Source organism: Chiloscyllium punctatum, chromosome 13 (assembly GCF_047496795.1).
Source record: "Chiloscyllium punctatum isolate Juve2018m chromosome 13, sChiPun1.3, whole genome shotgun sequence".
Classification (NCBI taxonomy): Eukaryota; Metazoa; Chordata; class Chondrichthyes; order Orectolobiformes; family Hemiscylliidae; genus Chiloscyllium; species Chiloscyllium punctatum.
The window spans coordinates 101,200,895-101,225,963 of record NC_092751.1 but is presented as its reverse complement, the minus strand read 5'-3'; the positions used below and the strand labels follow the sequence as shown (position 1 = coordinate 101,225,963).

General features: G+C 45.3%; 2 protein-coding genes across 5 annotated transcripts in view; one reads left to right on the top strand and one right to left on the bottom strand.

Annotated features, from left to right (window-relative positions):
- The window catches only part of zswim8 (zinc finger, SWIM-type containing 8), a 199,969-nt gene extending 193,424 nt beyond the window's left edge, over positions 1–6,545 (top strand). For all 4 annotated transcript variants that reach the window (XM_072583458.1, XM_072583456.1, XM_072583455.1 and 1 more), the window contains exons 26-27: positions 1,372–1,550; positions 5,607–6,545. In XM_072583458.1, coding sequence (XP_072439559.1) covers positions 1,372–1,550; positions 5,607–5,813 — 386 coding nt within the window. In that variant the 3' untranslated portion in view covers positions 5,814–6,545. The remainder of the gene's footprint in view (positions 1–1,371; positions 1,551–5,606) is intronic.
- A 22-nt stretch (positions 6,546–6,567) lies between these two features.
- Positions 6,568–25,069, bottom strand: part of ndst2a (N-deacetylase/N-sulfotransferase (heparan glucosaminyl) 2a) — a 112,055-nt gene continuing 93,553 nt past the window's right edge. Inside the window, exons 7-13 of the mRNA XM_072583461.1 lie at positions 24,289–24,385; positions 22,973–23,096; positions 20,160–20,334; positions 14,468–14,638; positions 12,028–12,137; positions 9,215–9,317; positions 6,568–8,000 (exon numbers count right to left, since the gene is read on the bottom strand). Of these exons, the coding sequence (XP_072439562.1) occupies positions 7,875–8,000; positions 9,215–9,317; positions 12,028–12,137; positions 14,468–14,638; positions 20,160–20,334; positions 22,973–23,096; positions 24,289–24,385 (906 nt within the window). The 3' untranslated portion in view covers positions 6,568–7,874. The remainder of the gene's footprint in view (positions 8,001–9,214; positions 9,318–12,027; positions 12,138–14,467; positions 14,639–20,159; positions 20,335–22,972; positions 23,097–24,288; positions 24,386–25,069) is intronic.

Genomic DNA, 25,069 nt, shown 5'->3' with positions numbered 1-25,069 from the left:
GAATGTGGAAACTCCACACAGACAGACAGTCGCTGAGGCAGGAATCGAACCCGGGTCCCTGGTGCTATGAGGCAGCAGTGCCAACTGCTAAGCCACTGTGGTGCCTGATAAAATGAGTGGCCAGTGCAGCTGTTTTGCTGATGCTGGGGTCGAATGTTGACTGGGGACATACTGAAGACCTTTCTCATTATATATAGAGAAAGGATGGGTATCCCAGCTCCTTACCAGCGGCTTAGATGTTTGATGCCTCTTCTGAAAGACAAAGCAGTATACCCCGCAGTCTCTGCACTGAAATCCCGCCATTTGACATGTGCTCAGGACCAAAATCCACACTTTGCAAATGATACATGAGTAGTACAGGATGAATCCAACAGCCACGATTGGGCTACAATAGAATAGAATCGAATCCCTACAGTGTGGCTACAGGCCATTTGACCCAACAAGTCCACGATGAATATCCCACCCAGACCTATTCCCCTAACCTAATACTCTACATTTACCCCTGACTAGTGCACCTAGCCTACACATCCCTGAACACTATGGGGCAATTTAGCATGGCCAATGCAATTAACCTGAGGAGCACTTGGAGGAGACCCACTGGGACACGGGGAAAATGTGCAAACTCCACACTGTCACCCGAGGCTAGAATCGAACCCGGGTCACTGGCACTGTGAGGCAGCAGTGTTAACCACTAAACCACCGTGCCACCCAGTTAATCCCATTTGCAATAGGATTGTATTAATTTAACAATAAATTCCACAACTTTGTACCATCAATGATGTTGTGTTCTATGTACACAGGTGAGTGATCACTTTGACGTTTGTCTTGAATTTTAAGAGAATTTAGAGACAGATGTGGTCCCCGGTGACACCACAGCTGGATAACTGTTTCCAGTTCAGGTTCCCTTCCCTCAGGGAATGACGTGCTTATCCAGGAAGGAGTGCAGCAAAGGTTCACCAGACTGATCCCTGGGCTAGACAACATTGTCCTATGAGAAGTAAGAACACTGAGCCTATATTTCCATATTTCAGAAGACTGAGAGGTGATTTCTCAAATGTAGGGAAGCTTAGAGGTCCATTCAGCCCCTCAGGCCTGCCCCATCAGTCTATAAGATCATGGTGGATCTGCCCCAGACCTCCATTCCCTCTTTCATGCTTATGGCTGTCAGCTTCCCAATATTTCAAAAATACACTTCCTTTGATAAATCCCGCAGACTGGTTTTGCTTCACCATTTTGTGAAGAGAGTATTGGGGAAGGTGAAGGAGTCAGTAATGTGCTGCAGGACCTTATTGAGACGCTGGTGGGCGTGTTAACCGGTGAGTGCTCCAAGCTGCCGGTTGAGAATTTTGATGCGTGTTCTTCTGTCCCCAGGTGTGAATTACGTCTATCAGTTCTGCATGGGTGCAGCCAAAGGAGTGCTGAGTCCGTTTGTTCTACAGGAGATCATTATGGAGGCTCTCCAGCGCCTTAATCCAGCTCATGTCCACGCCCATCTTCGAACCCCTGCATTCCATCAGCTTGTTCAGAGGTGCCAGCAAGCATACATGCAGGTAAAATTCAAACTAATCTCACACACCAAAGTGTACATGTTACCTGCCAAACTGCTCTGCTTTTACACGGTCCTGGTGCAGTTTTCCAATTGGCTTTACTCCAAAGTGGGATTATCCCTTCAGGCAGCAGCAGTGTGTGCTGTCTACAAGGTGCACTGCAGTACCTCACTTTGGCAAACACTTTGCAAACCCACAGCCACCACCATCTAGAAGGTCAAGGACAACAGGCACAACGCCTACAAGTTCCCTTCCAAACCACTCACCATCCTGCCTTGGAAGTATATCACTGTTCCTTCACTGTTGCTGGGTCAAAATTCTGGCACTTGTTCCATTAATGGTATTGTACCAGGTGGGCCACAGCAATTCAAGAAAGCATCATTATCTCCAAGACAATTGGTGAACAGGAACAATGTCTGGCCTTGCTGATATCCCACAACATCATAAAACAAATAGATGAAGGAGGGCTATGTTTCTTTGGACCAAGATGAAATTGCTACTTTAAATTCTTACTCTTTATTGAAGTATAATTATTTATTGATTGCAAGATGGGTGAAGTGTAAAACTAACGAACTGTGCAGGGTACTGGTGAGACCATGTCCTATGTGGGGGCTGTGCTTAGATACTTGGTATGAAGTTATCTTATGAGGAAAGGACCTTTTATTGGTAGGGGTTCTAGAGAATGAGAGGTGTCCCAAACTGGGGCCGGTGTTTCAAAATAAGGGATTGTCCATTCAAGATGGTGGCTAGGAAAAATCTTTTTCCTCTCTCTCTCGAGACATCTTTGAACCTCGCCTCCACAGACAGCGGTGGAAGCTGTGTCATTGAATGCACACAAATCTGAGATTTGTGATGGACAGAGGAGTGGGGGTGGGGTCAAGACTGGAGAATGGTGGAGCAAGCTGGATGGGCCAAATGGCCTAAACGTGTTCTTACTACATACCTTATGAAATGTTGAAGTTGATTGGGAGCTGGTTCACAGTGCTGACTGATTCTCTGTGTTTGAAGGAAGAAGGCTAAGAGGCAATTAAATTGAGACGCCTAAGATGATCAGAGGATTAGACCGGGTGGACAGTGAGAGTCTATTTCCTCGGATGATGACATCTGCTTGTAAGAGGGGACAGAGCTGCAAATTGAGGGGTGATAGATTTAAGACAGATGTTAGAGGCAGGTTCTTCACCCTGCCTGCCAGTGTAGTTAACTCAGCCACATTAGGGGTATTTAAACTGTCCTTGGAAAAGCATGTGGATGATGATGGGATAGTGTAGGGTGATTAGCTCACAGGTCGGTGCAATATTGAGGGTCGAAGACCCTGTTCTGTGCTGTATTGTGCTATGCAACTGTGGAGAGGTGAAGCTGAGATGTTGTGATCTCACCAACACTGGTACGTGGATCTCTTGGCCACTTTAAAGACAGGTCTCTCTATACACTGTCACTCTCTCTCTCACATACTCTCAGATGCAGTCTCTCTCTCTCTCTCACACACATTGGCACTCACTCTTGCACTCGCATTCACACACACATTCTGTCACATTCCACACTTCCTTTCTCTCACATTCACACTCATTCTCTCATATGCTCACTCGCTTTCTCTCTCAAGCGCACACACACACACACAGTTTCCCCACCGTTATAAAAGTGGACACAGTCATTGATAATAGATATAACAGTTTGATAAAAAGTGATAGCGAATGAGTTTGTAGATGGTAAGTGGTCATGAGCATGAGGTCTAAAAACATATAATGGAGGTTTTGGATACTCTAACATTGCTTGTCCAATCAGTGGTTCTTCGAACAGTTCGGGTCTTTGCAACAAAGCACAGTGAGCAAAATATTACAGGAGTGATGGTGGGCTTTGGGTCCCCTTGTTTAGCAACAAATGTCGACTTGCAAAAAATTGGCAGATTTTTAGATAATGTAATCATCTTCAAGTAGCTGAGATTGTAGAGAAGTTGAAGCTGTGTTTGTGTCGACCTACTGCTACTCTCTCTCATCCAACTCTAAAGATCACGCCTCTGAAATCCCACACGATTTAAACAGGCTTTGACTAATTCTGTTGCTGCGACCGGTGAACATGTTCCCATTGTATTTCAGATAGTTCGTGTTTATGAGGGAAAAAAAGTGAGCAAATGGGAATCCGTCTCAGTCAGTTGTTCTTCTATGTTGTAATGCTAAGGGCAGACTACACCAGTGTGTGAAAGGTTTGTAAAACACCTTGTTCACATTAGACATGACAAACAAGGTGGAGCTGTGATAAATTATCATCCTCAACATTGGAACAGACAAGAAGGGCTGAGCGGTCTAATTTTGATCTCTTATACGTACTATTTAAGTGACAGAGCATACAAGTTACTCCTGGTTTAAATTCGTGTTAGCAAATATTTTTAGTGTTTAAAAGAACTGTTTATTTGAATTTAACACCCCTTAGTTAATGAGGATATGTCTGAGATTTTTAATCAACAAACCTCTAATGCAGCTGGGACTTGAAACTGGACTTCTGGTGTGGACAGGAACAGAAATTAAAACATTCAAAATGAAGCATCTTAATGTGCTGGATACAGTTCAGAGAAGGTTAACTGAGACTAATCCTGGAATGAGCAGATTGCCTTATGAGGAAAAGCTAGACAACCCAGCCTGTATCTTTTGGTGTACAGAAGAGTCATAGAGATGTACAGCACAGAAACAGACCCTTCGGTCTAACCCGTCCATGCTGACCAGATATCTCAACCCAATCTAGTCTCACCTACCAGCACTTGGCCTATATCCCTCCAAACCCTTCCTATTCATGTACCCATCCAGATGCCTTTTAAATGTTGCAATTGTACCAGCCTCCACCACTTCCTCTGGCAGCTCATTCCATACACGTACCACCCTTTGTGTGAAAAAGTTGCCCCTTAGGTCCCTTTTCTTTCTTTCCCCTCTCGCCCTTAACCTATGCCCTCTAGTTCTGGACTCCCCCACCCCATGGAAAAGACTTTGTCTGTTTAACCTATCCATGCCCCTCATGATTTTATAAACCTCTGTAAGGTCACCCCTCAGCCTCCAATGCTCCAGGGTGGGGCGGGCGACTTAATTGAAACAGAAGGTCCTGAGGGGTCTTGACTGTGTGGAGGTTGAAAGGACATTTCCTCCCATGGGAAAATCTAGAACTAGGGGTCAAAGATGGTCAGGGGATGAGTAGAGTTAAGGTTAAAATCTGATCAGCCATGATCTTATTGAACAGCCTCAAAAGGAACGACTGCCCTAACCAGACTCTCAGAAAGGTCTTGAACATTAAGTAGAAAGTAGATCTGTCTCAAGGCTAGTTAATTTACAGATCATAAAATAGAATCATTGAATTTTATAGAACAGTAGGAGGCCATTCATCCCTTCGTGTCTGTACCAGCTCTCACCACGCTCCAGTCCTATCTCCAAAATCTCTAAATCAATCCCTTTAAAATTTATCCAGCTCCCTTTTGAAATCTCCCATGGAATCTGCTCCCATCACTCTCTCTCATTCCAAATCCTAACAACTGAGTCAAGAGGTTTCTCCTCATCTCACTCAGAGTTGACTTACTGACAACCTTGAAATCGTGACACCCCCCCGCCCGTTACTGATGGACCTAATGAAGGTGAGCCATTTAGGACCGAGAAGAGGGTGGTTAATGTTTGGAAAACCCTATCCCCTTTTTGAAGGCTGGGGGAGGCTGAATCATTGAGAAGTACATACAAGACCGAGATTGACAGATTCCTAGGTTAAAAATTCCATTGGATAATATGTGAAAATGGCTCTGAGACACAAGATCAGCCATGGTCCAGCCCAGCCCATCTGAATTGTTGTCATCTAGAATGTGGAACTGAATTCAATATTAACATTGAGAATGACCAATACCAGCTTAGAAAGATTTGCAGGAGAAGGATGGGACTAATTGGATAGCTCTTTCAAGGCTTTCCTGCATTGTTGGAGTGCATAGTTTCCAGGCAGAACATCCAGCTATTTATCATTCCACCTCATTGACTACTTTAGAGTTTTGTGTTTGCCTGTGAATTGATCAAAACCCCTCTGGCTCTCTCCTCACAGTGCATCCAGTACAGGTTGTACCACATAGCTCCAGCCGACTACGATGACTTTGTAAACATCATTCGCAGTGCACGCAGCGCCTTCTGTTTAACGCCAGTTGGGATGATGCAGTTCAACGAAATCCTTCAGAATTTAAAACGGGCGAAGGGTCAAACCAAGGACTTGTGGCAGCGAATTTCACTGGAAATGGCAACCTTCTCTCCTTGATGTCTGTTGGGTTTGTGCAGATTTAGGTTTAATATTACCCGCCCCTTTTCTCTTTTTAAAACCACTGTTCCTGTACACACACTACTGCTATATTCCATTAAACGAAGGTTATGGGTGTCAGGAAGTCACGGTAGGTTAATTATTTTATTTTTGTTGGTCTTGTGAATTATTGCCAGATTTCACAAGCAACTTCTTCCTTCAATACATGACCCTTCCACTCTCCCATCCCTACAGAGGAAAAAAAAAATTTTGTATGAGGTAGTTATTATTCATGTACATGTCTTTGTGTGTTTATAAGGAAATGTTTGTGGCCCACTACAGTAAGACTGGGTAAAAAGGCTTCCAGCTCACGATGGACAGTACAATTCTCCAGCGACTAATGGTGGAGAGTATGAGCTATTGCAGCCACCCTGAATAGACTGTGGTTTTTATTTATCTGAACATTTCTCCTTTATTTTTGCCTTTGTTTCTTCAATATTAATGTTTTTTCATACTTAAGAAAAAGTTTTCAATTGTTTAAAAGAATTATATATTCAGATTCCAGTGCCACTGGGATAGTTTAAGAGCTTTGACACATTTTTCAGTGTTACAGAACAGCTTGTGTGTTTTCTGTCTTCCTCATGTACTGTTGGATATTTTACAAATCTGTTATATTTAGTCCACTTCTCCCCATTCCTGTCCTTTATAAAGGCCAGACAGGTAGTATTGACACTGTCTGTGCTCAAAAACTTGCATGAATGTTTTGTGTGAGTAGTTTTGTTGACAACAAAAAGAAACTTTATTATCCAACCATTTGTGTGTTGTGTCGAATACATACACAATTATTTTTGATTAAAGTACACACGAAAGAAAAGCAGTACTCTGCTCATAAAGGCCCTATATTAAATGCTTGGCTTTGGAGATGCTTAGATTGAAGTTAACAACAGATCGAGGGAGGTAAATTTAACTTGCCAAAGGTTTTGCTATTTTTCTTTTGGGTTTATTTCACAGTTGAGCGAGGATTTCCAGGCACCTGTCTTTGTTTGGCTGAGCGGACTGTACCTTAGCGACATACAAAGACGATCCAGTCTTTGTGGAGAGAGCGTTAAGGCCTTGCAAAGTACATCACATCATCAACCACAAAATTTACACCAAAAAAAAACTCAATCCACTGGATGTTGCATCTCAGAAAATATGTTCAACCTCGAGAGTAAAATTCTCCAATAACATCATTCAATGTGAATGACTCAATAGGTGAGGTATAATGCACTGACAAGTGCACTCTCTCTCTCTCTCCTCTAGGAAATATGATGGAATTCCTCACCTTCAGGCCGTTTTGAAAACCATGTGGGGGGTGTGGGAGAGAACCTTTAACAGTCCACTACTGGAAAGGTGACATTTTCACACCAACACTGATTTTTTTTAAAAAATCTAACAGTTGCACCTTTTTACAAGTGTCATTTTCCAAATGACTGGCTTCAGTGGCTATCACAAATAACTGGAGGTAACTATTGGAGTAACAGGTCCTGTGTTGTGATGATCCATTTGCCCAATTTTCTGGGTATCAGCTGTACAGTTATTGGTTTGGGCCTAATATGTACATGTTTAGTAATTAAGTGGTACACACACTATTAGTACCAGGCGTACAGCAGTGTAGTTAAGACACGGTGTGGGGTATAAACTAATATTTAGTGGACAGGACACTATTGTTGTAAAAGCAGCTGATGTAACAATCATTCCACGGTTTGACACTTGAGGATACACTACAAGGACTTGGGGGTAGGTTCTCCGAAGGTTCCAGTATTGGAGGGGGATGCTGCCATGAGTGCGGGTTCCACTGCTCACCAGAGTAGTCCTGGTTCATTGCAAAGCCTGTGCAGATGGTCCACACGCGAGGAGCCTTCATGAAGGTGAAATGACAAGCCTTTGCAAAGTTATCCTCGGGAACCTATCAAATTCCATTGCCTCCTTCAGCACTCTGCTGGCGTCACTTGAGCTGGAGTCGGTGAAATGGGGAGAGAGGTCAGAGGGCATGGAAGTGTCCAAAGAATGGTGGCATCAGCTGACCACAGCCTTCACCGTTCAACTCCAGCTGGTATGTTGTAGTTCCTCCCTCAGCCAACTAGGCAGTGCCTGCCCGAGTTTGTTTAGCTGTTTCGATAGTTCGATGTTGTGCTCCCTGTAGTAATTGGTCAGGAATGTCCGGGACTGGAGAATAAAACAGAAGCCCAGCGTTAGTTTTTAGAGGTCTTCTCTGCGGCTGGGAGTAAATGAAACTTCACAAGGTCTTAAAAACTGAAATAACACATTTTCCTGTTCATTTAATTTCTTTCTTGCTGTAAGCAGATATTGGTTTCCCAAGGAACTATACACCTGGAGTACAATAGACTGGAGGTCCCTGCAGCATGTGTATACTGATGCAGAATGCACATTTCACACAAAATATTTCATACATAAATTAAATTTAACCGTCTGGACAGTGTTACATGACAATTTGCTAGTTATTACTTAGTACTTGATTTCACCTTATCGAACACCTTGCAATACTTTACCACTGAGGAGCAGCATCAGGGAGTTTCCAAGCAGGAGTCACCTACCGAGGAGGTGGTGTCACTGGGCTAATGGGCCAGGGACTCTAAACCCATGACAGCACCTGATGGAATTCAAACCAGTTTCTGCGAAGGTGACCATGAAATGATTGTTGTGGAAAAGAAAAACTGAACTGTCTCACAAAAGTCCTTTAAGAAGGTAATCTTTACAGACTCTGGGCCAGAACAGGTGAGTGGGACTCGATTCCACAGTCAAGATTACAATCTGATCTTTCACTTAGCCACCTGATCACCTACCCCTCGATTCTCTCAATACCCAGTAATCTATTGATCTCAGTTTTGAATATGGAGACCGATATTCTGGGGAATAAATACAGAGAAACTCAGCAGGTCTGGCAGCAGTTTAGAGTCATGCCCGTCTTGAGATGCTGACACTGTTTTTCTTTCTCTCTCTCCCCACAGATGCTGTCAGACCTGCTGAATTTCTCCAGCACTGCGATTTTTTTTTGCAGGTATCCAGTCACCATAGTATTTTTGACGTGGATTCACCACGGCAGGTGGTAAAATTCAATAAAATCTATAATTAAAACGTAGGCGAATGACAACCATGTTGATTAGTGAAAAAAAATGGATTTTTTAATGATAATGCCCTTCAGGGAAGGAAATCTGCCAACCTCGCTTGGCCTGGCCTGCAGACGCTCAGCAATGAGCCACTCTAGAGCAATGAGAAAATGGTCAACAATTGCCCCAGTTGTAAAAGCTACATCCATGAAAACAAATATAGAAAACAGACAAAAGTAGCCCAAGAGGTTTAAGGTCACTACTGGAGATACAGATGGGGATGACTGTCATTGTAAGGTTTTACAAACTCACCGCTGAATCCATCTCTGGATATTTTCTTCCTTTGCTTTTGCCCAGGCACTTTGACTTGCCACCTTCCACCATCTGACACCAGAAATTCTTGTTGTCATCATACCTGAAATGGAATCGGGACTGGATCTTAGAATAATGGGTCTTTATCACTAAACACACCCGAAGACAACAATCTAATGTCGTGGCTCTCCATCTATACAGTTCCTCTTCCACCACAATTTGACTTCACAGAAACCACTAGAAAGATGAACTTAGCTTCACTTGTAGGAGATTGGCCTGAATGAGTTTGTACTTCATAGTGATACGTCACACCTTGACTTCATAAATCCCCATAGTAAGTCACCTCACATATTCAGAACAGAGTCATTTCCAAATTTCCCTCATCATTCATACATTTAAGTATTTTACACAGTTCCGAACTCCAGAAGACATCCCCTTTCTTAAAAAGATGTTTATAGGAAGGATGTTGTGAAATTTGAAAGGGTTCAGAAAAGATTTGCAAGAACGATGCCAGATTTGGAGCTGCTGAATAGGCTGGGGCTGTTTTCCATGGAGTGTCCGAGACTGGGGTGACCTTATAGAGGTTTATAAAATCATAAGGGGTATGGAAAAGGTGAATAGTCGAGATCTTTTCCACAGAGTGGGAAAGTCCAAAACTAGAGGGCATAGGTTTTAGGTCTTTTAAATCATTCACCTCTCACCTAAGGGGCAACTTTTTCATATGTGTATGGAATGAGCTGCCTGAGGAAGTGGTGGAGGCTGGTACAGTTACAGTATTTAAAAGGCATCTGGATGGGTAAATGAATAGGAAGGCTATAGAGGAATATGGGCCAACTGCTGGCAAATAGGACTAGATTAGGCTAGGATGTCTGATTGGCAAGGACGAGTTGGACCGAAAGGTCTGTTTCCATGCTGTACAGCTCAAGGACTCTAATCCATCCACTGAATGTGGTCAGCATTGGTGAGGCCAACTATTACTGCCCATCCATAGTTGCCCCTTAAGAAGGTGGGGGTGAGCTGCCTTCTTGAACCGCTGCCGTCCACCTGCTATAGGTGGACCCACAATGCTGTTAGGAAGGGAGTTTCAAAAGCTTCTGACCTAGTGACAGTAATGACGATACTTTTCCAAGTCAGGATGGTGAGTGGATTGGAGGGGAAGTTGCCGCTAGTGATCCCATGTATCTGCTGCCCTTGTCCTTCCAGATGGAAATGGTCTGGGTTTGGAAGGCGACATCTAAGGATCTGAGGTGAATTTCTGCCATGTATCTTGTAAATGGTACACACTGCTGCTACTGAGCGTTGGTGGTGAAGGGGGCGGATGTTTGTGGATCTTGTGCCAATCAAGTGGGTTACTTTGTTCTAGATGGTGTCAAGCTTCTTAAGTTTTGTTAGAGCTGCACATGTCCAGGCAAGTAGGAAGTGTTCCATCACACTCCTGACTTGGATAGTGTCAAAAAGTGTGGAGCTGGAAAAGCACAGTAGGTCAGGCAGCATCCGAGGATCAGGGGAATCACATTTCAGGCATAAACCCTTCATCAAAGCTTATGCCTGAAACATCGACTCTCCTGTTCCTCAGATGTTGCCTGACCTGCGTCACACTTTTCAATTAGTGGAGAATCATCCTTCCCTGAATCCTAATGACCCTGACTTTCCTGGGACTCCCTGATACCAAAGTGCGACCTTGATGTTCAGGGCTGTCATGATCCCTTCCCACTTATAATCCACAACAAGGCAGCCAATCAATCAAGTCAGGAGCGGTGGGTTTCTTAAATCTATGTTAACTTTATGCTGCTGCCACTACCAGGCTCAACAGCTTTCTCACTCCTTCCATTTTTTGCGCTGCTCTCTGAACAGCCCAACTCAAATTTCAAAGTTCCACTTGTTGTCCCGCACTCACCCCAACAAAGAAAACAATCTCTATTTAGTGTCCAAAATTCTTGGTCATTTTTAAACACCTCAATCAGAATACCCTTCATCTCCTGTATTAATGGGGAATACTATCCTAGTCTCCTATGTCCATCCTCATCAATTTTCTGGTCTCACCATCCACAGTGCAACCCCTCCAAAGTCAATATCACCTCCCTAAGCAATCAAACACATTCTGAAAGGACTAAACTTGTCTCCACATGTCACAAATCATTGACTACCCATTTGTGCAGCACCTTCTGCAATTGTAGGATTGCTATTCACACCTATTATTGAAGGTCAAGACATCTCAGCTCCAGGCCATCTCTGCAGGAGTTCCTCAACATAGCGTCCTGGACCCAACAATCTTCAGCTGCTTCATCAATGACACTTCCCTCCGTCATAAAGGTCAGAAGTGGGAATGTTCACCATGTCCAAATGCCTTAAGATCTGGACAATAGCCAAGCTTGGGGGTGATGAGGAGCAAGTCCCATCCAAGTTTCATAAATACTAGCGAAGAGCTCAGCAGCCAATCTGTACACAGCCAGCTCACACAGCAGCAATGAGATGATCAGCAGGGAAACTCACTGACCAGAAAACGGGGGAGAAATTCCCCCCAATTCTTCAATGTTAACATCGCTACACCCACTTGAGTGGGCTGGCAGACCCCCAGTTCAACATCCCGTCCAAAAGATAGTCCCTCTGACAGTGCAGCACTCCCCTTGGTACTGGCACTGAAGTGTCAACCTGGATTGTGAGCTCGAGACCCTGGGGCTGAACCTTGACCCTCTGGTGAGAGGGCTACCAACCCAACATGGTTTCGATACTCAGACCCACCAGGAACAAAGGAAAAAGACATGAATGCCCACGAGTTACTCTTGCAACTAATGGTGAAAGGAAATACATACATCAGAGCCCGAGTGTAGTTGAAATGAGGGGTAACACCGAGAAATTTCTGTACAGTCTCCATGACAGCCACAGGATTGTTCCGTAACTGTAGGCCATTGACAACGAGAAACTGTAAGGGAAGAAGAAACCATTTAAAGGTCAACCAGGAGGAAGCCCCATAAACATTCATCAAAGTACTTCAACTTTACAGTACAGAGCAGGCCATTCAGCCCAACAGCTCCTTGCCCCATTTCTTCATCGTCTTTTCCTTATCCAACAAAACTCCCATATATTAAAACAGAAATCACTCTTCCACTCTTTACCTTACAGTTCATCATTCCTATGTTCACCTTCCGACTTAATGGTTACTCCTTTACAAGCAGTTTATTGGACTCATTTCACCTATAGGTCTAACGTTTTACAAAGAAATAGGATTAATGTCCGATGAAGAAGCTGCCAGATGTGAGTGAGGTGAAATGAGGAGGAAGTGATGCCGGAGATCAGAGTCAAAAAATGTGGTGCTGGAAAAGCACAGCCGGTCAGGAATTCCTAATGAAGGGATTATGCTCGAAACATTGACTCTCCTGTTCTTGACCGGCTGTGCTTTTCCAGCACCACACTTTTTGACTCTGATCTCCAGCATCACTTCCTCCTCATTTCACCTCACTCACATCTGGCAGCTTCTTTGTTAGACATTAATCCTATTTCTTTGTACAACATTAAACCTGCTCTCTGTTGCCTTTCTTTGCTCTAGACAATATCCTTCTCACTGCATCGCTCCCCATTCTTCTCAGGACGTTTGATATTCTATAGATTTCCTTCCCTATTCAAAGTACATTCCACATTCCCATTCTTTCAATATGACCAAGCTCACATGGACTGGGATTTAACAAAGTTTTAGATTTGATTAGATTCCCTACAGTGTGGAAACAGGACCTTTGACCCACTAAGTCCATACTGACCCTCTGAAGAGCACCCACCCAGACCCATTTCCCTCTGACTAATTTACCTAACACTATGGGCAATTTAGCATGGCCAATTCATCTAACCTGCACATCTTTGGACTGTGGGAGGAAACCCACGCAGACACGGGGAGAATATGCAAACTCCACACAATCGCCTGAGGCTGGAATCGAACCTGAGACCCTGGTGCTGTAAGGCAGCAGTGCTAACCACTGAGCCACCGTACTGGAGGAACTCCCTTACTGGGTGTGATCTCACTTGCCCTTCGAGGGAATCTGGGCCATTCCTTTGCTTTTGATTTGGACACACACACACTATTCTGGACCATTCTCACACCGACACTTACCAATCGTTATTATTTAGTCACGGTGTGACAAACAGCAGAGAAGACAGTCAGTGAGGAACAAAACCAACTCATCGCCCTCACGTTCCAAGAGGGTGGGTCACAAGTAACAGGAGAGTGTTGGAGGTCAAAAATGTCTGGGATTATAATCCCTCCTCTGGGAGTATGGGATTATTCTGTTAGTGTTACCTTTCGTTTGCTGTCACCGCTGTTTCTGCTTCAATGATTTAGAATAGGAGAGTGAAATTCTCCGCACCTGTACAGTCAGGTGTGATATCACGAGAAAGTTCCCTTGTGATCCCATGTTATAAGAAAATTGTGTGGTAGCAACACCATCTAAACCAATGATACTGGAATCGCATTATAGCCAATACAGGTCGGGAAAGTTTGCGTTCTACAAATGACGGTCTAAATTCTTCAATCGCGTTATACCCAATTCACATTGAAGAAACGTGCGTTATAGCAGAACCGACTGTACAAGTTTCTCAAAAGGAATGCCCTGATGACTTACTGCACTAGTAGTGGTCTGCGGCAGTTTAGTTCAGTTGGCCTGTAAAGCAGTGTGATGCCAACGGCGTGGGTTCAATCCCCATCACCGGCTGAGGTCACCATGAAAGACTCTCCTTCTCAACCTCTCCCTTCCCACGCTGCGTGGTGCCCCTCAGGTTAAACCACCACCAGCCGCCTCTCTCTAATGAAAGAGCAGCTTTATGGTCTGGTAAGACTTTAATGACACAAGCCAGCACATTAGGGATGAATCAAAAACAGGAATTGCTGAGGAAAGGGCAAAAGAGTTAACACTCCAGTCCAGTGACCCTTCTTCAGAATAGTTCTGGACCTCAAACATTAACTCTTTCTGTCCATAGATGCTGCTCGACCAGCTGAGTCTCTCCAGTAATTTCTGTTTTTAATCAGCAACCACAGTTCATTCGGGCTTTTTATCTTTGGGATGGAAGCCCATTGCTCTCTTTGTCAATGGGCGCCATGAAGATGGCACCATTTGAGGGGGCATCTCATCTGAAAGATGGCACCGTCAACTGTGTTGGACTGCACTGGGGTCTGGGCCTGGATTTGGTCCCACCTGCTGGATGCTCAAGTCCGCTAGCGATTGACACTAGAGGCCACACTCGAATGACAGCGGAAGTGGCTCGTACCTGAGAAGGTTGGTAGTACGTTAACCACCGCTCGATGTGGGTGGCGTACCAGCCGGGTAGCAGGCAGCGGTTCTGGAGAACCCGGACGTCCCTCGGCGTGTCGGGTCCGGCTGTGATCACCTGATAGAAGGTGTAGTTCAGGGCCGCTGAGTCGTGGTGAGCTCTCTGGTGCTGTGGAGAAACCGACAGGTCAACACACTGAGGGACGGGGGCTGGTCACCAGTCAATTAGCTCTCGTTAAGGCAAGGCCATGGGGTCACAACACCGCGACCGGTCAATGGAATTGAGAGGCATACCAGCCACCATCTAACTGAATGGTGACACAAGGGGGCTGAACGGCCACACAAGGGGGTTGAATGGCCTTCTGCTGCCGTATCAGAGAAAACATCAAACCAAAAGATTCTCCATCAAGATCCCCAGATGATTCTGGATTAACACTGCTCCTGTTTCTGTCTCTCTACCCATCTTTGCTCGCAGTGAGGAGACTATCAAAAGGTTCAATGATTTTGGCTTACGCATAATTTAAAAAAAAACAATATCTCTAATCAGACATCATTTCCTGAAGAAGGGCTTATGCCCAAAATGTCGATTCTCCTGCTCCTTGAATGCTGCCTGACCTGCTGCGCTTTTCCAGCAACACATTTTCAGCTCTGATCTCCAGCATCTTCAGCCCTCACTTTCGCCTATATCTCTAATCAGCCCACTCAGAAATGTTATCACACACCACTGGAGCAGGTGGGATTTGAAGCCGGGCCTCATGATCCAGGGGTAAGGGCACTACCACTGCATCACCAAAGCCTCCCTGACACTGTTTCCCCCCCCCCCCACCCTTGCTACTGTATGAGTAATTAATGTAAAATATTATCCTCATGGGACAGCATGGTGGCTCAGTGGTTAGCACTGCTGCCTCACAGCACCAGGGTCCCTGGTTCGATTCCAGCCTCAGGTGACTGCGTGGAGTTGGTACGTTCTCCCCACATCTGCATGGGTTTTCTCCATGTGCTCCAGTTTCCTCCCACAATCCAAAGACGTGCAGGTCAGGTGAATTGGCTACGCTAAATTGCCCATAGTGTTAGGTGTATTAGTCAGAGGGAAATGGGTGTGGGTGGGTTACTCTTCGGAGGGTCGGTGTGGACTTTTTGAGCCGAAGGGCCTGTTCCCACACTGTGTTACTTGAGTGCAGCAATACTACTGGAAAGGGGAGAGTTCTTCCACCTGATTATTGATAAGAACGTAAGAACAAGTAGGCCATTCAGCCCTTTGAATGTGCTGTACCATCCAATGAGATTTGCGGCCAATCTCTGACCCTTTTCTTGCAAAATCCCTGCACCCATTGATGGTTCTAATATCTAGAAAGCATTTGATCTCTGCCTTCAACATCCTCAAATACTGAGGCTGCACAGTGCTCAGGGATGAGGGTCTGGTTTGGGGATTCTGCAGTGAAGGTTGAGAAACAAAGGATTTCTGAGTTTAGAAGGTGGAGGGCGATCTGAACAGGGTTTTAACCTGTTAAAGGGATACAATAGGGCAGATACAAAGAAACCTTCTCATGGTGCGTCAAGTGTCTTTGGAACGCTCTTCCACAAAAGGAAGTGGAAACAAAACTGTTTTTATTCACTTACGGGATGTGGGTATCTTTGGCCATCCCTAATTGCCCAGAGGGAAGTTAAGAGTCACCCACATTGCTGTGGATCTGGAGTCACATGTGGGTCAGACTAGGTAAGGATGGCAGATTCCTTCCCTAAAAGGACATTACTGAACCAAATGGGTTTTTCCAATAATTGCTTATGGTTTCTTGGTCATCATTAGACTTAGATCGTGGTGGCTCAGTGGTTAGCACTGCTACCTCACAGCGCCAGGGACTCAGGTTTGATGCCACTCTCGGGTAACTCTATGTGGAGTTTTCACATTTTCCCCATGTTTGCAGGGATTTCCTCCAGGTGCTCAGACAGTTGAAAGATGTGCAGGTTAGGTGGATTGGCTATGCTAAATTGGCCATAGCATCCAGGGATAGGGGAGGTGGGGATGAGTCTGGGTGGGATGCTTTTTGGAAAGTTGGTGTGGATTCAATGGACTGAATGGCCTGCTTACACACTTGTAGGGATTCTCCGATCATTCAACCAGCTATTGTGACGGGATTTGAACCCGGATTCCCAGAGCATTAGTTGAATTTCTGGATTAATAATCAAGTGATAATTCCACTAAGCCATTGGCTCCCCAAGCTTTTCAATATTTCTTAAGGCAAGGGTAGATTGATGATCAGCGAGTGGGGTGAAACGTTATCGGAGGGTAGACAAGAAGATAGGGTAATCAGATCAGCCGTGGTCTTATTGATTAGTGGGGTAGGTTTGAGGGGGATGAATGACCAATTCTGCTCACCAGATCCTATCTTCATACACGTAGAAACTATAAAGGAAGTGTCATTGTAAACTTTGTGCTGCACCATTTGGGAACAAAATTAGGAAGGACATCCCCGGAAACAGCTCACAGAAATCTGGAACTCTCTGCATGTAAGGATTCATATGCGAGGGACCAATTGAAATTTTTCAAGACCGAGATTCATTAGTCTTCATTGACCAAGGGCGTCAAGGAATATGAAACAAAGACAATTCAATCGAATTGAGGTACAGATTTGTCATTGAATGGTGGAGCACGCTTGGTGGTGGGAGGGGGATCTGAATAGTTTCTTTCTATCCCTATAATATCGCAAAGATATATGATGCATTAATCGGTGCGTTCAAGTCTCTTTGTCCATTGCGTCTGTTGAGCTATCTGACCTGACTAAAACTGATTCAATATCTGTGAAGTATTTTGAGATAAGAGGAACATAAATACAAAGTATTTTCTTTCTCTTTCTTTCTAAGTGGTTAAAAAAACCAGAAGAGATGTCTGCAATGTGGAAGCAGATAGAAGAGGGAGTGCTGTGTGCATTGACACAAACTCCCAGCAGTCTATAGCTTCCACTGGTGCTCCGCAGTAATTGTACCTGTGCTGCTGTCAAGCTTGATTAGGATCAGCTGAAGTGCACTCAGGTTTAGGAAATTAAAAAGGAAAACAACTGTGAAATGAGAAGAAAAATCCTTCCTCTGCAGTTTTCTAACTTTCTGGACCGCAGCTGTGGAAGATCTCTACATCCCGCAGTTCAAATCTAGGCCAGGCTCTTGGGTTGCGAGGCCCTCTCAATGTCCCTTCCCCAGAGCTTCCCCCCCCTCACCCCTGTTGGACCGGTTCAATCCAGATGCTACCCGCTGGGAGATGCCAATGTCACATAAGCCAGCATTCAGTGTAGGGTGCTGGTGTCCCTCAGGAAGGCCAGGCAGACGAGGGGAAATGGCACATCATCGTTCCTCCTTCCTCAAATGAAAGCAAAATAATGAAATAAAAGATCAAGGGATCTGTGCTCAACACTGTGTCGCCAACTTTGGCTTGTCTAGAAGTTCTGTGCTACCTACAACATCCCCAACAAAAAGATCTTTCAATCCCATCCTTAATGGAGCTAGTAAAAGGAAGCATTAAAAACAAAAATCAGTAAAACAAAACTTCTGTTTGTGGATCCCTACCATTTCCAGCCTCACCAACACAGAGTCATACAGCCCAGAAACCGACCCTTCGGTCCAACCAGTCCATGCTGAACATAGTCATTTCTTCTATAAAGTGATAGTTCCGTTCCTGTGTGACCCCGCACTATACATAAATCGCGCAATACTAATAGTACTTAAAGTGTTGGTGATCTAATCATATTATAGCTAACACATGTTTTATAAGTTTGCATTTTAGAAATAATGTTGCCAATTCACCAATCACATTACAGCCAATTTGCGTTAATGAAAGATGCATTCTAGCAGAATTGACGGTAATCCTAAACCAAACTAGACCCGCCAGCCAATGCTTGGCCTGTATCCCTGCAAACATTTCCGATTCATGTACTTATCTAAATGACATACAAATAGAAAGCAGGAAACACCAGCAGTGTTTCATCCAGAGGCTCATTGAAGATGTTACCTACTATGGTGACGAAACATCTGAAAATGAACCTTCCAGCTCAGTGAGCAAACCTACATCCAAATGACTTCCAAATGTTGCAACTGTTCCACATCCACCACATCCTCTGTAAGTTCATCCAGGTGAGTAATTCCTGGACACTCCAGGACAAAACCTGAAGAGTTGGCAACCTGAATACTACATTCTGTCTGCTCTTGGTGACATTAATGCCTGCTACTGTCATCCAAATGTCCAAAGCTCCCATCTCTCCAGCTGGCCAGCAAAACGTCCATCCTCAAGAAAAGGAGATAGAGCTTGCATCAGTAGCACAGGAGGTGGAATCGAAGAAAATTACAGCACCGATGGGGGCCATTCAGCCCTCATTAAGGCCTGGACTGTCCTACTTTTCAATAAGACCCTGTAGATTTCTCACACTCTAGTATTTGCTGCTGTTTTCAAATCACCAAGGCAATCCGTTTCATCGGGTATTTTCCCCACAAACTCTACAGCAGATAAAACCAACCCAGGATCTGACAGGGCAGTTCAGGCCCATGTGATTAATCAACAACAACTTGATCTTGCGCGATTTATGTATAGTGCGGGGTCACACAGGAACAGAACTATCACTTTGTAGAAGAAATGACTAAGTTCAGTACAAACGGGTTGTGCCATCAAAGGGAAACATCCTTTCAGCAGTGTCAACAAACCTCAACACCCCGAACCACACCAGGGGGATCAGGGTAATGGACCAAATGGGGAAGGGGTAGATTTTATGGAGAAACGCAGGCGGTCTGGCAGCGTCTGTGGAGAGAGAAACAGAGGTTAATGTTTCGAGTCTGGTATGACTTTCAGGACTGCCACTCAGATCTGACAAAGTCAGACCGGACTCTAAACACCAACTTGGTTTTTGTCTCTCTCCACAGACCTGCTGAGTTCCTCCAGCATCTGTCTTCATTTGAGATCTCCATCATGTGCAGTATTTTGCTTTCATTTGAGGCTTTAAGGACGGTTTGAGGATAATCCCTACAGTGTGTGGAAGCAGGCCATTTGGCCCATCAAATCCACAACAACATTCTGAAGAACATCTCATCCAGACGCACCCTACCCCTGTAACCCTGCATTTCCCATGGTTAACCCACTTACCCTGCACATCTCTGGACACTGTGGACAATTTCCCATGGCCATTCCACCCTAACCTGCACATCTTTTGACTATGGGAGGAAACTGGAGCACCCGGAGGAATGTCTGGGGAGAATGTCTGAAGTTTGCACAGTCGCCCGAGGCTGGAATCGAACCCGTGTCCCTGAGCATTAGAGCATGAACCCAATGCCAACAAGCGGAGAATGTGCAAACTCCACACAGACAGTCATCCGAGGCTGGAATCGAACCCGGGTCCCTGGTGCTGTGAGGCAGCAGTGCTAACCACTGAGCCACCCTGAGAAATGGAAAGAATTCCAGAGTCAGGAAAACTGAGGCACGGTCTCTCGTGGTAGAGTAAAAACGATCAGGGATTGGCAAGAGATTGGGACTGGAGGCACGCAGAGATCTTGGGAGGGTTGTTGGGCTGGAAGAGGTTACAGAGACGGAGGAAGACAGAGAGGCCATGGATGGATTTGAAAATCAAAGGTACTTTGCTCAAACATCTATAAAAGGGGCAACGCCCTCTACAAGGCATTCACCAAAAATCGCTTGTGCAGAAGGTGGCACCAACCTGGTACCAGGAGTATGCCCGCTCTACTGGGTTGATCAGAATGGCAATGATCTTCGCTCTGGGCAGCAGGGCCATCGCCCTCTTGGGTACCACTTCAGATTCAAAATAATTTGCACTCTTCTCGAACATAAAATCCGTGCTCGCATTTGACGGGATCGGGAAGAATTCCATGTACCTGAAAGAAAAACAGAAAAGGATGCAGTTTTTCCAGAGCAGACGGGTGGATTGTCAACACAGGCCCGTCTGGGTGGGAATTACCAGCCCCGGATATTTCTGACGGCCAGAGAGTTGCTGGGTGCAGCACAAGCTGGGGATGTGTGATGGGGATCCTGTGGAATCCCAGTCACAGCTTGGGAAATCAAAGCTTTCCAATGGGCAATCCCCTTCCATGAGGAGCGGCCCTCAATAATGACAGGAATTCAGACGGATTCACAGCAGTCAAACAGATGTAACCATGAAGGGGGCACCTCAGCTCTGCCCCTGATACCATACAACTCGTGACAACTACTTTCCTGACCCCCTCTTCCATCCCCGCCAATCTCCCTGTACCAGACCCGACAAATACCAAGCCCTGCCCATTGGACAGGACTATCTCTTTCCCCACCTGCCCTCACATCTCATCCGAAACTACGCTGGACAACACCTTGCCTGACTTAATACCATGCACCTAACAACTGTCCTTTTTTTTTGGCATACACTAAATATTCCATCCCTTACCTGACACCCTATTAAACTGGCACCCTGCTCACCTGGCACCTTACTCATTTGACACCCTGCTGACTTAGCACCTACCCACCTGGTACCTTGCCCACCTGGCACCCTACCTGACACTTACATTGTGTTCCAGTCGAACTCATGTTGCTTGTTATCGGAGTGTGTGGCTAACACACTCAGATGACAAGGAACATGAATTCGACTGGGACAACACTACTATTATAGGGCAAGCCAAGCAGAGAACAGCCAGGGAATTCCTGGAGGCATGGCACTCATCCAAAGATTCAATCAATAAGCACATCGACCTAGACCCAATATACCGACCACTGCAATGGACAGCTGGAACTGACAACCGGAAGCGGCAGATTTAATCCATTACAAATGCTGGAGGAAACATCACAGAAGCGCTTCACAGGAGGCTCCCAAGCACTGAGGATGTCACCTAGACAGGGGACAAAACGTCTGGAACACAAATTCCCAGCTCGGCGAACAGAACCACAACACTTACATTTTGTACTTAGTCTTTCCCAGCAGCTACCCGAGTATCTGGCTGTGCTGCTGGACACTTAACTCACTGACAGCACAACACACAGACTGCTGCAATGGGAACTGTGCTCTCCTCTCTGTTGTATGGTACAGCAGAACCTGCTGATTTCAGGGACACTGCATATTTCTAATGGAGGTGGGGATGGAATTCCTGACTAGAAACACAGACCCCAATCCGAAAGGACACTAATAATAGGAGCAGAGCGCCACTCCTGGGAATATCCAAGCAAGTAATAAACCTTGCTCTGGAAACTGGAAGCTGCCATGTCATTTCCTTCTTCAACATACATAATAATTGCAACAATCTGCATTTATGTAGCACCTTCAACATAGTAAAAGATTTCAAGCATTTCACAAGAGCAATGAATCAAAAGTACAAGGAGATAATAGAACAGGTGGGAAACAGCTTGGTCAAAGAGGTAGCTTTTCAAGAGAATGTAAAACGAGGAGAGAATGTATATCATAAAATCATAGAATCCCTACAGTGTGGAAATAAGGCATTTGGCCCAACAAGTCCACACCGACTCCCCCAAAGAGTATCCACCCAAGCCTATTCCCCTACCCTATTATTCTACATTTACCCCTGATTAATGTACCTAACCTACACATCCCTGAACACTATGGGGCAATTTAGCATGGCCAATCCACCTAACCTGCACATCTTTGGATTGTGGGAGGAAACTGGAGCACCCGGAGGGAACCCACAAAGACAGGGGGAGAATGTGCAAATTCCACATAGACCGTCACCTGAGGCTGGTATCGAACCCGGGTCCCTGGCGCTATGAGGCAACAGTGCTAATCACTGAGCCACTGTGCCGCCCAGAAATGCGGCAAGGTGCTGAGGTTTAATGAGGGAATTGCTGAATTCAGCGCTGAGGCAGCTGAAGGCACAGACATCAATGGTGCAGTGACTAAACATCTGTTTGAATTCAGTCCAATTGGAGCATTAAACATTTTGGACAGGATTCTTGTAAAGCGATCCCGGGTACCATCAAACATTTGTAGGAAATCCTTCCAGTATATTCCCATATTTACAGAGCCACCTTAATGCAGTTCAAACTCAGCAGATTTCACACAAACCATCATTAATAGAACATAGAAAAGTACAGCACACACAGGCCCTTCGGCCCACGATGTTGTGCCGAGGATTATTCCTAATCTAAAATAAAATAACCTAACATACACAACCCTCAATTCACTGCTATCCATCTGCATGTCCAGCAGTTGTGTAAACGTCCCCAATGACTTTGCTTCCACCACCAACGCTGGCAACGCATTCCATACATTCACAACTCTCTGCGTAAAGAACCTGCCTCTGACATCCCCTCTATACCTTCCCCCTAATATCTTAAAACTATGACCTCCTCGTGCCAGTCAATCCTGCCCTGGGGAAAAGTCTCTGGCTACTGACTCTATCCACTCTCTAATGTGCTTAATACTTCAGTTTTTATCGGCTGCAACAAAATCTAGAAAGTTCCACAGCCTCTGGAACTCTTGAGTACGCAAAACTGACCAGATTGGAACACAGATAATCAAAGCTGACAGGATCTTACCAGTCAATTCCTTTGTTATAATTAGCTCCATTGAAGAACTGAATCTCCTCGTAGGTGACTGGGCTGGGGAAATTACTTGTAACTCCAGGATGTAAGGAGAGGAAAAAGTGCAAAGCTGTGGTACCTGGGGAAAAGGAGAGTATCAATCGTGAAGACACTATTTTCAAAGCCCCCTTTACCATCTCTTTACCAACTGCATTGAACTTTAAAAAGGTGATATCTGCACACCTCCAACTTTAGAACAAAGTTCAAATTTGCAAAAAAAAAGGGTGTGCATCAGACCTTCGCACATTTCTTAGCAATTCCTCAAAGACTCTGAAGTGCAATGATGGCTGGTGTATGAGCAAACAGGACAGCCTGCCAAGTCTCCGAACATCAGTGGAATCAGTGGTTTTGTGGTTTGTGTTCTCGGCGTATTTGTGGACGCTCAAATTCTCCTGACATCGTTTAAATAACAGCGCAATAGCTTGAGAAAAAGACTAAACTGGCAGATCAGATCCTCATAACTGTTCACCTGAAAGTCAGCGCCTATGACAGTGCAGCACAGTCTCGACACTGTACTGGAGTGCTAATCACCTTTCAGTATCAGTCTGTGCTCCCCATTCAGACTGGGCAGCAGAAAAACTGGATTATTTTCTTTAAAAAAAAGGATTCTTTCTGCATAAATAAACCCTGAAACTACTTGTCCCTGACACAGAAACTTCCTGCTTCTTTAACAGAGTTATACAGCACAGAAACAGTCCAACCAGTCCATGCTGACCATAATCCCAGACTAAACTAGTCCCACCTGCCTGCGCTTGGGCCCATATCCTTCCAAATTTTCTTATTCATGTACTTATCCAAATGTCTTTTAAACTTTATAACTATACCCACATCCATCACTTCCTCTGGTAGCTTGTTGCACACATGAACCACTCTCGGTGTAAAAACAATTGCCCCTCATGTTTCTTTTAAAGCTCTCTCCCCTCACCTTAAAAATATCTCCCCCCTAGTTTTGGCCTCCCCTACCCAAGGGAAAAGACACCTTCCACAAAGCGTTGGTATACCCATCATTATTATTTAAACCTCTGTAAGGTCACCTCTCAAGCCCCTATGGTCCAGTGAAAACGCTCCCAGTCTATCTATTCCACATTAACTCCTTACGATTTTCTGAATATCCTTCATTAAGTCGTCATTTTCTGAATATTCTGTTAACATATGATTTGCTGAATGGGCTTCGTTAAACTCCTCGTGATTTCTCAACGTCGTCGGTTGAGATTAAAGGAACGCTAGCTAACGGTTTAACCTATGAAGCTGAAAGATGATGAACAAGTTACCAGTTTTCTGTGGGCCGATAATGAGAAACTTTGGGAGCCGGTCACAGGTTTTCTCTTTGGACCAGATGTCCTTATGCCGCTTGTCATCACACGGGTTCTGAAAAAGAACGGGAGAAGGTGAGGACTGCAGATCAGAGTCAAAGAGTGTGGCACAGGAAAAGTACGGCCGGTCAGGCAGCATCTGAGGAGGAGAGTCAACGTTTCGAGCATAAGCTCTTCGTCAGGAATGTGGGAGAGAGAAGGGGCTGAGGGATAAATAGGGAGGAGGGGGCGGGGTAGCTGGGAACATGATTGGTAGATGCAGGTGAGGGGTGATGGCGATAGGTCAGAATGGAGGGTGAAGTGGATAGGTGGGAAGGAAGATGGACAGGTGAGACAGGTCAAGAGGGCGGAGCCAAGTTGGGGGGACTGGATCTGGGACGAGGTGAGAGAAGGGAAGATGAGAAAACTGGTGAAGTCGACGTTGATCCCGTGTGGTTGGAGGGTCCCAAGGTGGAAGATGAGGCGTTCTTCCTCCAGGCATTGGGTGGCTTGGATTTGGTGGTGGAGGCGGCCCAGGACTTGCATGTCCTTGGTGGAGTGGGACGGGGAGTTGAAGGGGTTGGCCAATGGGAGGTGGGGTTGTTTGGTGCGTGTCCCCCAGAGATGTTCTCTGGGACGCTCCGCGAGTTGGCGTCCTGTCTTTCCAATGTAGAGGAGACCACACCGAGAGCAACGGACACAGTAGATGAAGTGTTTGGATGTGCAGGAAAATCTCTGCCAGAAAAAGAAAACACAACAT